This window comes from Eleutherodactylus coqui, chromosome 2 (genome assembly GCF_035609145.1).
Source record: "Eleutherodactylus coqui strain aEleCoq1 chromosome 2, aEleCoq1.hap1, whole genome shotgun sequence".
Classification (NCBI taxonomy): Eukaryota; Metazoa; Chordata; class Amphibia; order Anura; family Eleutherodactylidae; genus Eleutherodactylus; species Eleutherodactylus coqui.
The window spans coordinates 316,218,292-316,232,773 of record NC_089838.1 but is presented as its reverse complement, the minus strand read 5'-3'; the positions used below and the strand labels follow the sequence as shown (position 1 = coordinate 316,232,773).

Here is a 14,482-nt window from a genome sequence, read left to right as displayed (position 1 = left end):
CCATAGTTGTAATAAAAGAATCTAAATAATAAGCAAAAATACATATTTGGTATCGCTGCGTCAGTAAAAGTCCGATCTGTTAAAGTAAGGCCTCATGCACACGGGCACGCACAGATTCTGCTGCTGAATCCCACAGCGGAATCCACCTGTACCCGCAGCTCTAGCACAAAAAAATCTATTGTGCGCAGAAGATGGCGGCAGAAAATAATTTTAAAAATATATATCTTTGATAAAGTAGTACAGCAAAAAAAAAAAACGATACAAGTTTGGTATCGCAGTAATCGTACTGACCCATAGAATAAAGTGATCATGTCCATTTCACTCCACTTGGAATTTTTTTAAAAGTTTCAGTACATTATATGGTACATTATGTAGTACCAATGAAAAGTACAACTTGTCCCACAAAAACAAGCCCTCATACAGCGACGTCGATGGATAAATAAAGGAGTTGCCATTTTTTAAAAGGGGGGAGGAAAAAACGAAAATGAAAAAAACGAAACAAAGCTTTGTCACTAAGGGGTTAATATATCTCTTCATGAATCTATCAATCATCGTGAGACAACTAGTGAATACCTGTGTTTTCAGTGAGCCGTGGCCATGATATGCTGTACACATGGACTTTGTTGAGTAAGGCTTTTGTCTGACTACAGATCCTCCTGGGAGAAGTGTCCACAGTCCTCATCAATCCACGCTGGAGGAGTAGGGAGAAGATCATTTCTTGCGGAGATTGTTGCTTCTTCAATCCTCTTCTGCGACGCATTGTCAGGATCTTGGGTGAGATGTCCAGTTCCATGACCTGACAGAGAAGTGTAGCTTGATGCTCCTATACCCAGTGAGACAACTGTCACCAGGATCTACACTCAATGGCCCCTTGCATGACTCGAGCTTCTCTGTATGGAAGCTAGGCTTGACCCCGGAGTGCAGCCTTAAATCACATGGATCAGTGCGAATCCATATTAGTTGGGAAAATCCAACGTTCTGAGCAATTTCCAATGAGGCCTAGTCATTGGTGCTCGACTAGCAGGGGCCAAGCCTATGAGTATTCTCTCTTGGAAAAAAAAGGTAACTCACTCGGGCGGCACTTGTTAAAACTGGCAGGACCCGCATAGCTTGACATTGACAGGCAAGTACAGTAACTCTCTTCCAAAGTTGATCTTTCTGGACTCAGAGGCCTAACTTGTAGCTGTTGGCAATGCAAAATATGTAATAGACCCACACCAATAGGGGCCATTTGTAATACTGGTCTCTTCTGAGTAGCTTTTAGGCACGAGGGCATGAGAGTGACTGCTACCTTTGTGCCCCCTTACAATAAAGTTCCTGCTGGCAACAAAAGTGCCCTTTCAGTGGTCCCTTATTGCCAGTTACACTTGACATTGTTGTAGTAGCAGCAGTTATTTTGGGGACAACATGGTTGCTGGGGGACACGGTGTCCTGAGATCGCTATGGGGGCACTTTAGTTAGTATAAAGATGTAAAGTACATAATAAACCCCAACAGATAGTTTGACTAATTGTCTTTTATGTTTCTGTCTTAGGGCTTTTCTCATTTGGTCTCTTTTGCACCGTGATCTTTGCTGGAGCCGTTCAGACAGTCACCGGTAACCAGGCCCCTCACTTCCTGTCTCTCTGTCGCCCCAATTACACTGCCCTTGGATGCAAGTCCCACATGCAATATATATCTTCACCCTATGCCTGCAACGGGGACCCTGATCTCATCCACGAAGCCCGTAAAGCCTTCCCCTCCAAACCCGCAGCTCTCGGGGCGTATTCTGCGGTTTACACCACGGTCAGTCCAAGTCATTGTGCTTATTGGATCACATCACAGTCTTATTTACCTCCCTAGATTAGTTTCCGGCTTTGGCCGGGAATTTTCTGTTATGACCTAAGAAGATGTGCACTAATTGCTTAACATCTCCATTTAGTGAAGAGCAGGTTTCATCATATACATGATAAAGAGCTTTGCTTATCGGAGCTCAGATAGTCTTGGAATTTCTATTTGATGGGGGAAGACAACTGCAAAGAAAGGTGCAGCACGAGAGAAGTTCTGGGGATTTAGTGAGAAGCGATCAGGGTAATTGTGATTAATCGTAGGTATAATATACAGAGCGACACACAGGAATCTCAATGGTTATTCGTTTATACCCGCAGATGTATGTCACCCTCGTTCTGAAAGTGAAGGGTTCCCGGCTAGTGAAGCCCTCACTGTGCCTGGCACTGCTGTCTCCCTCATGGCTCCTCTGTCTGCTGCGTGTGGCTGAGTATCGTAACCACTGGAGAGATGTTCTTGCCGGCACCATCACTGGAGCAGCTATCGCTGTTTTCCTGGTAAGAGCTATCCTGGTCTTCACCCTTTAACCTCACCAGTCTGGATGTGGATTTTGCTGTGGGGTCCCCAGACTGTTACTCTAGATTCTAGAGTAGAAACATCCCCAGTATTGTGGCGGCTGACCCTACTAGAGGCCTAGGCTTGGTACCTGAGGGTGTGAACAGACGCATAGTCTAAAAGCTCGGGTCAGCAGGCGGCATAAAGCCGCACAGAGAACAAGACAGAAGGTTAGTCAAAGAGAGTAGGTTTGGCCTGATGAATAAGGCCAAAGGTCAGGGCTGGCAGAAAACAGTAGCGTAGTCATAGATCAGGCCAAAGGTTAGGACAGGCAGCGGACAGTAGTGTAGTTGTAGATGAGGCCAAAGGTAAAGACAGGCACTGGACAGTAGCATCGTCAGAGATCAGGCCAAAGCTCAGAACAGGCATCGGACAGTAATGTAGTTGAACATCAGACCAAATTTTAGGGCAGTCACTGGTTGTAGTTGTAGTTCAGACCAAGGCTCAGGACAGGCACCTGACAGTAGAGTGGTTGTAGATCAGACCAAGGCTCAGGATAGGCACCTGACAGTAGCATAGTCGTAGATCAGGCTAAAGGCTAAAGCTCAGAACAGGCATCAGACTTTAGAGTAGTTGTAGATCAGACCAAATCTTAGGACAGGCACTGGACAGTAGCGTACTTGTAGATCAGGCTAAAGCTCAGGATAGGCATCGGCCTGTAGCGTAGTTTTAGATCAGACCAAAGCTCAGAACAGGCATCAGACAGTAGAGTAGTTGTAGATCAGACCAAATCTTAGGACAGGCACCTGACAGTAGCATAGTTGTAGATCAGACCAAGGCTCAGGATAGGCACCTGACAGTAGCATAGTTGTAGATCAGGCTAAAGCTCAGAACAGGCATCAGACAGTAGAGTAGTTGTAGATCAAACCAAATCTTAGGACAGGCACTGGACAGTAGCGTAGTTGTAGATCAGGCTAAAGCTCAGAACAGGCACTAGACTGTAGTGTAGTCAGAGATCAGGCCAAAGTTCAGAACAGGTATCAGACAGTAGCGTAGTTGTAGATCAAACAAAACCTTAGGACAGGCACTGGACAGTAGCGTAGTTGTAGATCAGGCTAATGCTCAGAACAGGGAGCAGACAGTAGTGTACTTGTACTGCATTTGCTGTCTTTTGCTGATGTCATGGGACAATAAAGATTGACTTCTATTTTTGTAAACCTGGATGCTGCCGCTTTTCTTCACTTCAGCAGTGTACTTGTAGATCAGGCCAAAGGTAAAGACAGGCAGCGGACAGTAGCACAGTCATAGATCAGGCCAAAGCTCAGAACAGGTATCGGACAGTAGAGTGGTTGTAGATCACGCTAAAGCTTAGACCAAAACTCAGGACAGGCATCAGACAGTAGCGTCGTTGTAGATCAGACCAAAGCTGAGGAGAGGTATCGGACAGTAGCGTAGTTGTAGATCAGGCCAAAGATAAAGACAGGCACTGGACAGTAGCGTAGTCAGAGAACAGGCCAAAGCGCAGGACAGGCATCGGACAGTAGCGCAGTTGTAGATCAAACTAAATCTTAGGAAAGACACTGGATAGTAGCGTGGTTGTAGATCAGGCTAAAGCTCAGAACAGGCATCAGACAGTAGTGTAATTGTAGATCAGACCAAATCTTAGGACAGGCACTGGACAGAAATGTAGTTGTAGATCAGACCAAAGCTCAGGACAGGCAGCAGACAGTGCCATAGTCAGGATAACAAGCCGGAATCAGGAGTGGATATAGAAACAGAATTGCCAAGCCAAAGTCAGTCCACAGGAGGAGGATGCCTGATATAGGCAGATGTCTACAGTGACTGGCAGGGGAATGAGACGTTAGGCTTGTCTGGCCCTTTAGAGGTGTGTGTGGCCTTCCGATGGGAGCCACATCTAGGTGCAGACACAGGAGACTGGAGTCTGCCAGAAAGAGGCCTCAAGTGCATGCCGCGGCCACCAAGAGGGGTAAGTTAGTTGGCGGGCACTATTACAGAATGGGCAGTAATACCAGGAGAGAAGCCATAGACATGGTTTAAATCAGATTTTTATGTCACTTTCCAGCCTGTGCAATCCGTCCTGATTTTCAGGTTCTTCTCCTTTCTTAATCCCACCTGTAACATTCACATACTATTTGTATTGTCCTTTACACGGTGTGACAATGTGTATCTTAATCCATCCGTATGTAACATGATGCTATGTGCCACATCCCATGGTGCAACAGACTTTGCCGTTTAGCTCCACTCTCATATATTTTCCGGCCCCAGGCAGTCCTGGTAATTATTACCTCTTGTTAATAAAGGGTCACATTTTGTACTATTGACTTTCAAAAATGTTGACTTATTGTGAAAGGCCAAGTTTAGATACCATCCGTCTGTTCTTGTGCCAGTTTTCGGCTGGAGAGATTACGTGGAGATCTAATTTCTAGGGCATTATAATAGCATTAAATCTACTCAAATTTCGAGAATGATCTACTTATTCACGTGACGGAGGGACACAGTCATGAGAGCCCCTGGCACTATTGTTAGGGTTGGACCCCCTCTGTACAGATGGCTTGGTAAGTCAGGGTAGTGGGTGGTGATCTGCTCCAATATCCGCTAGTGGTGGACCTAGTGCCCTGTGATGCTAATAAAACACAATGTAATATGCCATATACTATACATTTTAGAGCTGTCCGATAAAATACACCGGTCGCAGTGGCGACATACTGTGCCGTAATAATGTCCCCATTGTGCCTGCCCCTGCTGTTAATGAGATACTTAGCACTGTTGCTTGTTGTCCTTACCCTGTCAATAGGCTCCATGAGCGGGATAGGTCATCATTGGCTGATCGGTGGGGATCTGCCACTCTGGACCCCCATTAATCAGCTATTTGGCAGGGCTGGCACACAGAGCTGATGTGTGCTAGAAACACACAGCTCCATAGACTCTGCAATGGCCTGCCATGGTATTGCAAGCACAGTTCCCATTCACTTCAATGGGAACTGTGTCTGCAATATCTTGCCAGGCCACTGCAGCATGTAGAGGGTAATATGCTGCCAACTCTGTACACTAAGGACTCCCACCCACTGGCGATATTTTCTTTCTTGCACTGAGAGAGCACGAGAAAAATCTCGCATCGCAGCGCAAGAAAGAGGCCGGTATAGAACCGGCATATCGCAAGTGCTTTCAATGGGGCTAGCGACAGCAGTGCTAGCACCATTGAAAGTATAGGGAGAATGCCGCGGACTTCTGCCACAGCTGTGACAGCTGTGGCAGAAGTCCGCGGCATTCTATTCTATTGCTTTCAAGGATGAAGTCGTGGCAGCAATAAAGATGCAGCAGTTAATCCAACGTGGTTTTTATTCCTCCATGCAACGTTTCGATCTGAGTGCCAGATCTTTGTCAAGCTTCATGAATGAATAGCTAAGGGCTATGTGTGATTGGCTGAGCGCTCAGCCAATAGCTAAGCAGTAGCTGCTATTGGCTGAGCCCTCAGCCAATCTGCACAGCCCTTTCAGTAGGCGGGGATTTTTAAATCCCCGACTGCTGAAAGAGCTTCATAGCAGTGTCGGGGAGCCAGCAGGAGGACGCGGCTGAGCGCAGGAGAGGTGAGTATGATTTTTTAAATTTTTTTTCACACTTTTGGCAGATTATCGGGGAAGGGCTTATATTTCAAGCCCTTCCCTGATAATCATTCCACATGGCTTGCAGAAAGCAGTGCTTTCAATGGGATTGGCAGCAGTGCCAATCCCATTGAAAGCAATGGATTAGAATGCCGGGGACTTCTACCACAGCTGTGACAGCTGTGACAGCTGTGGCAGAGAATTCTTTCATGCCCGCGGTCCCCGCGGGGATGAAGGAAACTCCTGCCACAGCTGTGACAGCTGTTACGGCTATCACAGCTGTTACAGCTGTCACAGCTGTTACAGCTGTGGCAGAAGTCCCCGGCATTCTCCATCTCTTTTCAATGGGGCTAGCGCTGCTACCATTGGCCCCATTGAAAAGACTGGCGATATGTCGGTGTGATGCCGATTGTTTTCTCGCACTGCGATGCGAGACTTTAACTTTAGAATCGCATTGCAGTGGAGAAAATATCGCCAGTGGGTGGGAGCTCTAACACAGCAGCCCAGCAAATAGCTAATTGGCATGCTTCCTGGACAGCAGACCATCACCACTCAGCTAGTAATGACCCAAAGTGAGGATAGGTCATCAGTTATTTAGAGCTAAAGTACCCCTTTAACCCCTTAGTGACGATGGAGAACCCCCACAAATGACCCCATTTTGAAAACTAGACCCCTTAACGAATTCCTCTGGGGGTGTACTGTTTTTTGACCCCACAGTTTTTGAATGAATCTAAGCAAAGTAGAAGGAAAAAATTACGATTTTAATTTTTTTGGCAATCGTGTCATTTTAAAAACAGTTTTTTTGTAGAGTACATATGAATGAAAATTTGTGCCCCAAAATGGATCCCCCTGTTTGTCCTGTGTTCAGAAACATACCCATTGTGGCCCTAATCTTATGACTGGATGCACAACGGGTCCCAAACCGAAAGGAGCAGTCGGTGGCTTTCAGAGCAGAAATTTTGCTTGAAGGTGTTTTAGGTCCCATTGCCCACTTGTAGAGCCCTCGAGCGGCCAAAACGATGGAGAACCCCCCAAAATGACCCCATTTTGAAAACTAGACCCCTTAACGAATTCATCTAGGGGTGTACTGACCATTTTTACCCCACAGTTTTTGAATGAATCTAAGAAAAGCAGAAGGAAAAAATTACGATTTTCATTTTTTGGCAATTATGTCATTTAAAAAACCTTTTTTTTTCATACAGCACACATATGAATTTCACCCCAAAATGGTTATCCCAGTTTGTCCTATGTTCAGAAATATACCCATTGTGGCCCTAATCTTCTGTCTCCATGCACAACAGGGCCCAAACTGAAAGAAGCATTGAAGTTCAGCTGTTTTTAACTTTTACGTGATCGCTATTATCCATTGGGTAACAGCAATCATGTGACTGGGGACTGATCACCGCTGCCCTCGGTCACTGTTCCAGGCTCTCGGCTACCTTTAGTGGCCAGGAGCAAGGAGATTTTAAATTTCCTGGGCCCTCCCCAGCTGCTGCGCTTGCGTCCGCCATTTTGCCAAGGGGCACATGCGCCAAAGTCGGAGAAAGGTCTGCAAATAAAGATCCCATCGTGGAACATTACCGGAAGCCTTGGGTAAGTAATTTACCCTCCCCTCATGGATCGGATCCGTGATGGGAGGCGAAACTTTAACTTTTTTAAACTTTTACGTGATCGCTGTTATCCATTGCATAGCGACGATCACGTGACCAGGAAACGCGTACCGCAACCCCCTGTGAAATCTCCAGGCTCCTGGTGGAAATAATTTTGCACGAGTCCCGGTAGCTCTTTTGGTTAGCAAACAGGAAGTGCACAGTTTACTTCAGTTTTTAACATAGTTGAAACACGGTACCATTAACAGTGGCAGTCTTGCAGAATAATAGCAAACAGTACAGTTTACAGTTCCAAGTAAATACAATTTCCTCTTCAACGCTCTCTCTCTCTATTTGAACTTGGAAGGTTACCCAGTGTGAATTCCCACAGGCCTAGTTATCTGTTGGGTTACTGGAAGTAGATTATGCAGGTGTTGAAATTAGAGCTAAGATGGCCACTTTACTACCCCTGGCTTTGAATTCACTGGTTTTGTGTAACTCTGTGTTTTAGTGGAACGGTTTCAACCTTCCCCCTCCACACTACCGGTAAGACTAGGGAGCTAGTGAATCCTGGCTTCCCTAAAGAGAAATGCTTGCTTCAGCTGCTCGCACTGTAGACCTCCTCCCTGCACGTCTTCCGACGACGACCTCCTACGCAGACTGGCTACTGAAGACTGCTCTGACTCCTCCTTCACTTCCTGCCTTGCTCCCGCATGTTTTCTCCTCTCCTCCCTCTCAGCATAGCGGCTCACACTACAGTTTCCCGCTCTGAGCTCTAACCAAACCTCCTGTACAATCAGTGAGGGCATGACATACAGCCAATTAGCAACCAGCTGTTGCCAAGCTTTTAGCTAAGAAAGGGGAGAAACAGGGTTCCTCTGATGTAAGGCACCTCCTATGCCTCCTTGAAGCATATAGGCAGGTGAGACAGGACAATGATTGTGTGGCTATTCTGGAGGACCCTCTGGGTTACTACTAGACCACCAATGTTGTCAGCACTCTGTCCTTCCTCTCTCCTCCCCTGCAGGTCCCTTGCCCTGATTGCAGGTATGTATAGTGAAGATAGATTGTAGGTAAGACCTGTCTATTTATTCAGCCCCTGCCAGAGAATAGAAGGAGCAGAAATCGGCACAAGGTAGAGTGAAGACGTCTCCACTAAAACTTCTCTCTTGGCTGTTCTAATTTCAGGTAACCTGTGTGCTGAATAACTTTGGAAGTTCCTCAGCAGAAGAGGGTGACCTGATTCAGAAAGAGCAGGAAGGGGTCATTGAGGCCGAAAACCCTGTACCTATACCATGTGAAAAGTTAAGTGTTATAAAGGTAAGCAGGGAAGCGGTCTATGGTGTATAAATAACATGGGTCCCTCCTAGAGGGATGTGGGGACCTAGAGGGGTGCCAGAAATGTCTTCTCTGCCTATGATCTGTGGAGGAAGATATTCTGTGGCCTGAAATGACAATCAGATCACAGGCGGCTGTGATGGAGTTTATATACCCCGGGTATCTTCTCTGAGGCACACTCTCTCTGTTACTGCACACATGCGCCACCTGGTGCTCATCATGTGGTACACACATTGAAATACTTGAAATGAGTGATGGAATATTGCTCTACAGCGCCACTTACTGAAAGATAGCTTCTCTTTAAAAGGTCTTGCAGCATGACTAGGGATGTAAGCCCCCCAGAATGCCCACCCACCACCCAACATCCTTTTGGAACCTACTACTCCAGCAGATCCATGAAATCTTTCCCGCCACCCCCGAACCTTACCCACAATATAACTCTGTACTCCCATATACCCCCATGCCACCTTTAACTTGCTTTTTAAAATAGAGTAATATCCAGGCAGCAGATTAGATCTATCTGAAGCTTTAGTTGCAGTATGAACATTGTCAGCATGGCGCCAGAGAGACACAGATCGACGCAGTGGCAGATGGGCTAGACCGGGGCCCTGGGCTGTTCCCACGACTTGGGGTCCCCCGTAAAAACATAAATGATACAATGCATTGTATACCGCTAAACTATGCCAACCTGTGGCGGCCAATGCCACACAAATTACTGTGGCTTTTGCCTGCACCAGAAACAATCTCTGTACATAAATACAGCTCTAGCACCAAGCTCAGCAAGAGTAACATAACCACACTCACTGCATAGAAGTGATACCAGAACCAAGCCCTCTGCACAAATATGGCAAAAGAACCAACCTTACTGCATAGAACCAGTAACAGAACCAAGCTTACTACATAGTTACAATAACATATCTGGACTTTAGAGGTATGGTACCAGAACCAAGCTTATTGCACAGAGACAATAATAATAAGAAAAATCTTTATTTAAATTATTATTGTATCTATAACAGATCTGGGCTTACTACACAGATACGGTACCATAATCAATTTGTGAGAAAATAAATATATCCAGTACCATAAAAAAAAACAAGATCCATCAAAAACAGCACATGGGTGACACAGAGCTGCTCCCCCACTTTTTGTAGTGAACGAGGATGTTTTTTGAAAATTTTTGGCGTAAAACTAGTCTAAGTTAGGCTTCTTTCAGACTTTGTTTCTCTGCACTTCTCGGGTTTCCTCTCACATGCCTAAATCTGCATTTAGGTGGACTCCTTGGCGGAACCATAGGCTTGTGATATGTGAAGCGGAGACCACTTTGGTCTCCATTTAACAAGGTTTCCATCATTTGGGAAGGATAGAAAAATGAAGTCAATTATGTTTTTCTATTGTTCTAAAAAGCAGCAGAGGCACAGAAACCTTTCATTTATACAGAGGTCTTCATATGTTAACAAGTTATCCCTGACCAGGATAGGGAACAACGTGCTAATGGGTGGGGGTCCAACCGCAGGGATCGCACTGATCCCAAGATATCGTTCCCAGAAGGTCCAAAGTTTTGATAGCAGTAGCTGTGCACGCTCATCACCACTCCATTCACTTCAGTGGGACCTGGCAGAGAAAAAGTTCAAGCACTCAGCAATCTTAGGCAATCCCTTTCACTTCAATGGGAACACCAGAGATTGTCAATCACTTGAGCACGGCTACAATGGTGCTTGGAAGTTTGTGAACCCTTCAGAATTTTCCATATTTTTTGCTTATATTTAACTAAAAGTACATCAGATTTTAAAACAAGTCCTAAAATAGAATAAGAGAACCAAATCAAACAAATGAGTCAAAAATACTGTACTTGGTAATTTATTGAGGGAAATGATCCAATATCACATGTCTGTGAGTGGCAAAAGTATGTGAACCTTTAGGATTAGCAGATAATTGGAAGGTGTAATTTGAGTCAAGTGTTTTCACTCAATGGGATGCCAATCAGGTGTGAGGGGAGGCCTATTTTAGGAGAAGTGTTGATGCTCATCAGGCTGTAAAAGGATACAAAACCATCTCTAAAGAGTTTGGACTTCACCAATCCACAGTCAGGCCGGTGGCACACGATCGAATATGGATTGCGGAATCCGCGATCGTCACCCCTGTGGACTATCTGCGGTATTCCGCACCCATTGAAAGAACATTCGCATGTCCGCAAGTGGATTTAAAATTGCAGCATGATCTATTTTTCCGCAGGATCCGCACGGACGATTTCCATTGAAGTCAATCGAAGCCGTCCCATTGACGTTGCGGATAGGCTGCTAGTACCCTTTTCTAAACAAAGATTTAAAAGAAAAAAACCTGTACTGTGAATGACTGATGGCGAGCCGCCGCGGTCATCCACAATACAGGAGAAATCAAGTATGCAGGGCTGAGGTCAGAGATGGATTCCCCTATGGGCTGCTGCATGCGGAATCCGACCCGGTCGTGTGCAGCCGGCCTCAGACAGATTGTGTACAAATGGAAGAAATTCAGGACCATTATAACCCTCCTGAGCAGTGATCGGCCAACGAAGATCATGCCAAATGCAAGGTATAGTCCACAAGATCACAAAATAACCTAAAGTAACCTCTAAGCAGCTAAAGGCCTTTCTCATCATCAGGAAGACACTTAACAACAATGGTGTGCACGGCATGATTGCAAGGAGAAAACCGCCGCTCTCCACCAAGAACATTGCTGCTCATCTGCAGCTTGTTGAAGATCACCTGGACAACCTGAAGACTACTGGAACAATGTTTTGTGGAAGGATAAGACCAAAAATAGAGCTTTTTGGCTCAAATGAGAAGCATTAGGTTTGCATTACAGCATAAAAACCTCATATCATCTGTGAAACGTGGTGGTGGTTGTATCATCTTGTCAAGACATCTGTCAGGAGAACGTGGGTGATTGAGCAAGACAACCCAAAGCACATAAGTTGTTCTATAAAAGGATGGCTAAAGAAGAAAAAACTTAAAGTTTTGGAATGGCCAAGTCAAAGTCCTGACCCTAATCCTATAGAAATGTTGTGGACGGACCTGAAGCTAGCAGTTCGTGGGAGGAAACCCACCAATACAACAGAGCTGAAGCTGTTTTGTAAGGAGCAATAGGCTAAAATTTCTCCAAGCCAATGTGCAGGACTAATTAACAATTACCAGAAATGGTTAGATGCAGTTATTGCTGCACAAGGGGGGGGGGGGGGGGGGGGGTCACACCAGATACTGAAAGCAAAGGTTCACATACTTCTGCCACTCACAGAAATGTGATATTGGATCATTTTCTTCCATAAATAAATTACCAAGTCTTATATTTTTGTTTTAGATTTGGTTTATTTGGTTCTCTTAATCTACTTTCAGGACTGGTGTAACAATCTGATGTAGGTTTTGGGCAAATATAAGCAGAAATCTGGAAAATTCTGAAGGGTTCAATACCAGGGCTGAGCTTTAGTATTTCTCTAAATAATGCAATCTCATACCAGTCCTACACAGTGATAAGGATTACAGTGCAGTTACCACCAGTGATCTCAGGTGACATCTTCTCTGATTGGTGACATACATTTTTCTTCTCCATCTGCACCCAGACCACCATGAAGGCTTCTTCCAGCCATGACTCGTCCCTGCACACAAACTCTCCATCCTGCAGTTATCCATTCTTTCAGTGTCCCTCCATACTAATAATGCCCATCTATAGCCCCACTACATAATAGTACCCTCTCTGTAGTGCCACTTAGTAATTGTGCTCCATTTTCTGGCTCCACTTGGTAAAAAGTGCCCCTTCTGTACCCCAGTTAGTGACAGAGGCCCCATTTTGGCCGAACTTAGCAATAGATACCCCTCTGTGGCTTTACTTAGTAATAGATCATCCACTGTGGCCTAAATTGGTCATAGACCCCTCTTTTATGGCCCCACTTAGTAACAGAGCCCCCTCTGTGGCCCAACTTAGTAATAGGTCTGACTCTGTGCCTCATGTAGTAGTAAATTCCTCTCTGTGGCTACACTTAGCACTAGAGCCTCCTCTGTAGCCTCATTTAGCAATAGAGCCTCTTCAGTGGTCTAATTCCTCTAATTAGTAGTAATGCCCTACTGTGACTCCTAAACCGCGGACAGCATTACAGGCATTTGTGATTGCATGATTATGATCTTCACTGGAGTCTCCCTATAGCAGTCTTAGGTAAGTGGTCCCTTTGGGGGTATATTCATGGCGGATTTGCTGTGGATTTTATCTGCTGTGGAAAATCCACAGCAAATTCACCATATGTGAACACATCTCTAGGTCTAAACTATTGGTGACCCATCCTCAGGACAGGTCATCAGTAGTTTATTAACGAGGGTCTGCCACTCGATATCCCTGTCGATCAGCAGACTGAAGTGTCAGCAGTGTTCCGGTGAGTACCGCTGCCACATCAGGCCATACCAAGCACAGCGCCGTACATTGTATAGTAGCTGTACCTGGTGTTGCAGCTCAATTCCATTCACTTGAATTGAACTGATTTGCTCTCAGGCCATGTGACTGATTAATGTAACGTCACAAGCCTGAGAATCGGCGGCAGCGCTCACCTAATTGTCATGGCCTCCTCAGTCAGCTGATTGGCGGAAATCACAAGTGGCAAACACTACCGATCAAGTATTGATGACCTTTAGGACTGGTCTTCAGCAGTTTACTCCCAGAAAACCCTTTACTGTGAGCTTCTAAATGGCTCATGTTATCTGCCAACTATTGCATCCCAGTTCTTGCTCGAAGGTAAAGTCTATTATTTTGATATATTTTCTAGAGTACAAGCAACTGTGACATCATCCCTCAATCTCATCCTAAAAGAATCTTGGAGGTTCACCCACCGATGTCACCTGCCCCTCCTCCTTGTCTCATTCCTGTAACTCCCGATGTTTTGATCCCCTCAAACTGTATATCTAGCCAAGTATGAGGCCTGGGGACAAGCACCCCCAACACCACCGCTATCAAGAGCTGGAGGAAGTTGAACAGCAGCCAAAATCTGAGCACTGAGCACCTTGTCCACATGTGACAGCCGTCTGCTCGCCCCGAACTTGTAATATATTACAACTCATGTTTTTGTGGTGATTTTACATCCAGCATGACAGGAAACACAACCTGTTATTTGTATATAACAAGTCAAGCCTCTACCGGGAGACACACCAAGCTGTGCTGCTCAACCAGCAAGAACACATATCCTATACCCAATCAACTCCATATTCTTCACCAGAAGGGGGCAGAATGATGGCCTGCTCACATCTCATCCAGGCCGCCGTCTTTGGGTTTCAGCATAAGTTTCCAACCTGGATCGCCAAAAACGGCATTCAGACATAAACTTGGACTTTGGTCTCCATTTCAGAAAGAGAAGCCTATGGTTCCATCCATGTTTACGTCTGAAGGCCGTCTTCGGCAATTCAAATGGAAACCTGTGAACGAACCCAGAGATGGCGGTCTTGATGAGATGTGAACAGTTACTAACAGTGGTTATATTCTTGTCCATAGGGGGCAGGATTATAGTGGTTCTAGTCTTATACATAGGGGGCAGTATTATAGTAGTTATATTCTTGTCCATAGGGGGGCAGTATTATAGTAGTTCTGGTCTTATACATAG

General features: G+C 45.4%; 1 protein-coding gene across 1 annotated transcript in view; it reads left to right on the top strand.

The window, feature by feature from the left end:
- The window catches only part of PLPPR2 (phospholipid phosphatase related 2), an 18,128-nt gene extending 3,646 nt beyond the window's left edge, over positions 1–14,482 (top strand). The window contains exons 2-6 of the mRNA XM_066593671.1: positions 651–774; positions 1,534–1,784; positions 2,147–2,323; positions 8,722–8,853; positions 13,655–14,482. Coding sequence (XP_066449768.1) covers positions 651–774; positions 1,534–1,784; positions 2,147–2,323; positions 8,722–8,853; positions 13,655–13,804 — 834 coding nt within the window. The 3' untranslated portion in view covers positions 13,805–14,482. The remainder of the gene's footprint in view (positions 1–650; positions 775–1,533; positions 1,785–2,146; positions 2,324–8,721; positions 8,854–13,654) is intronic.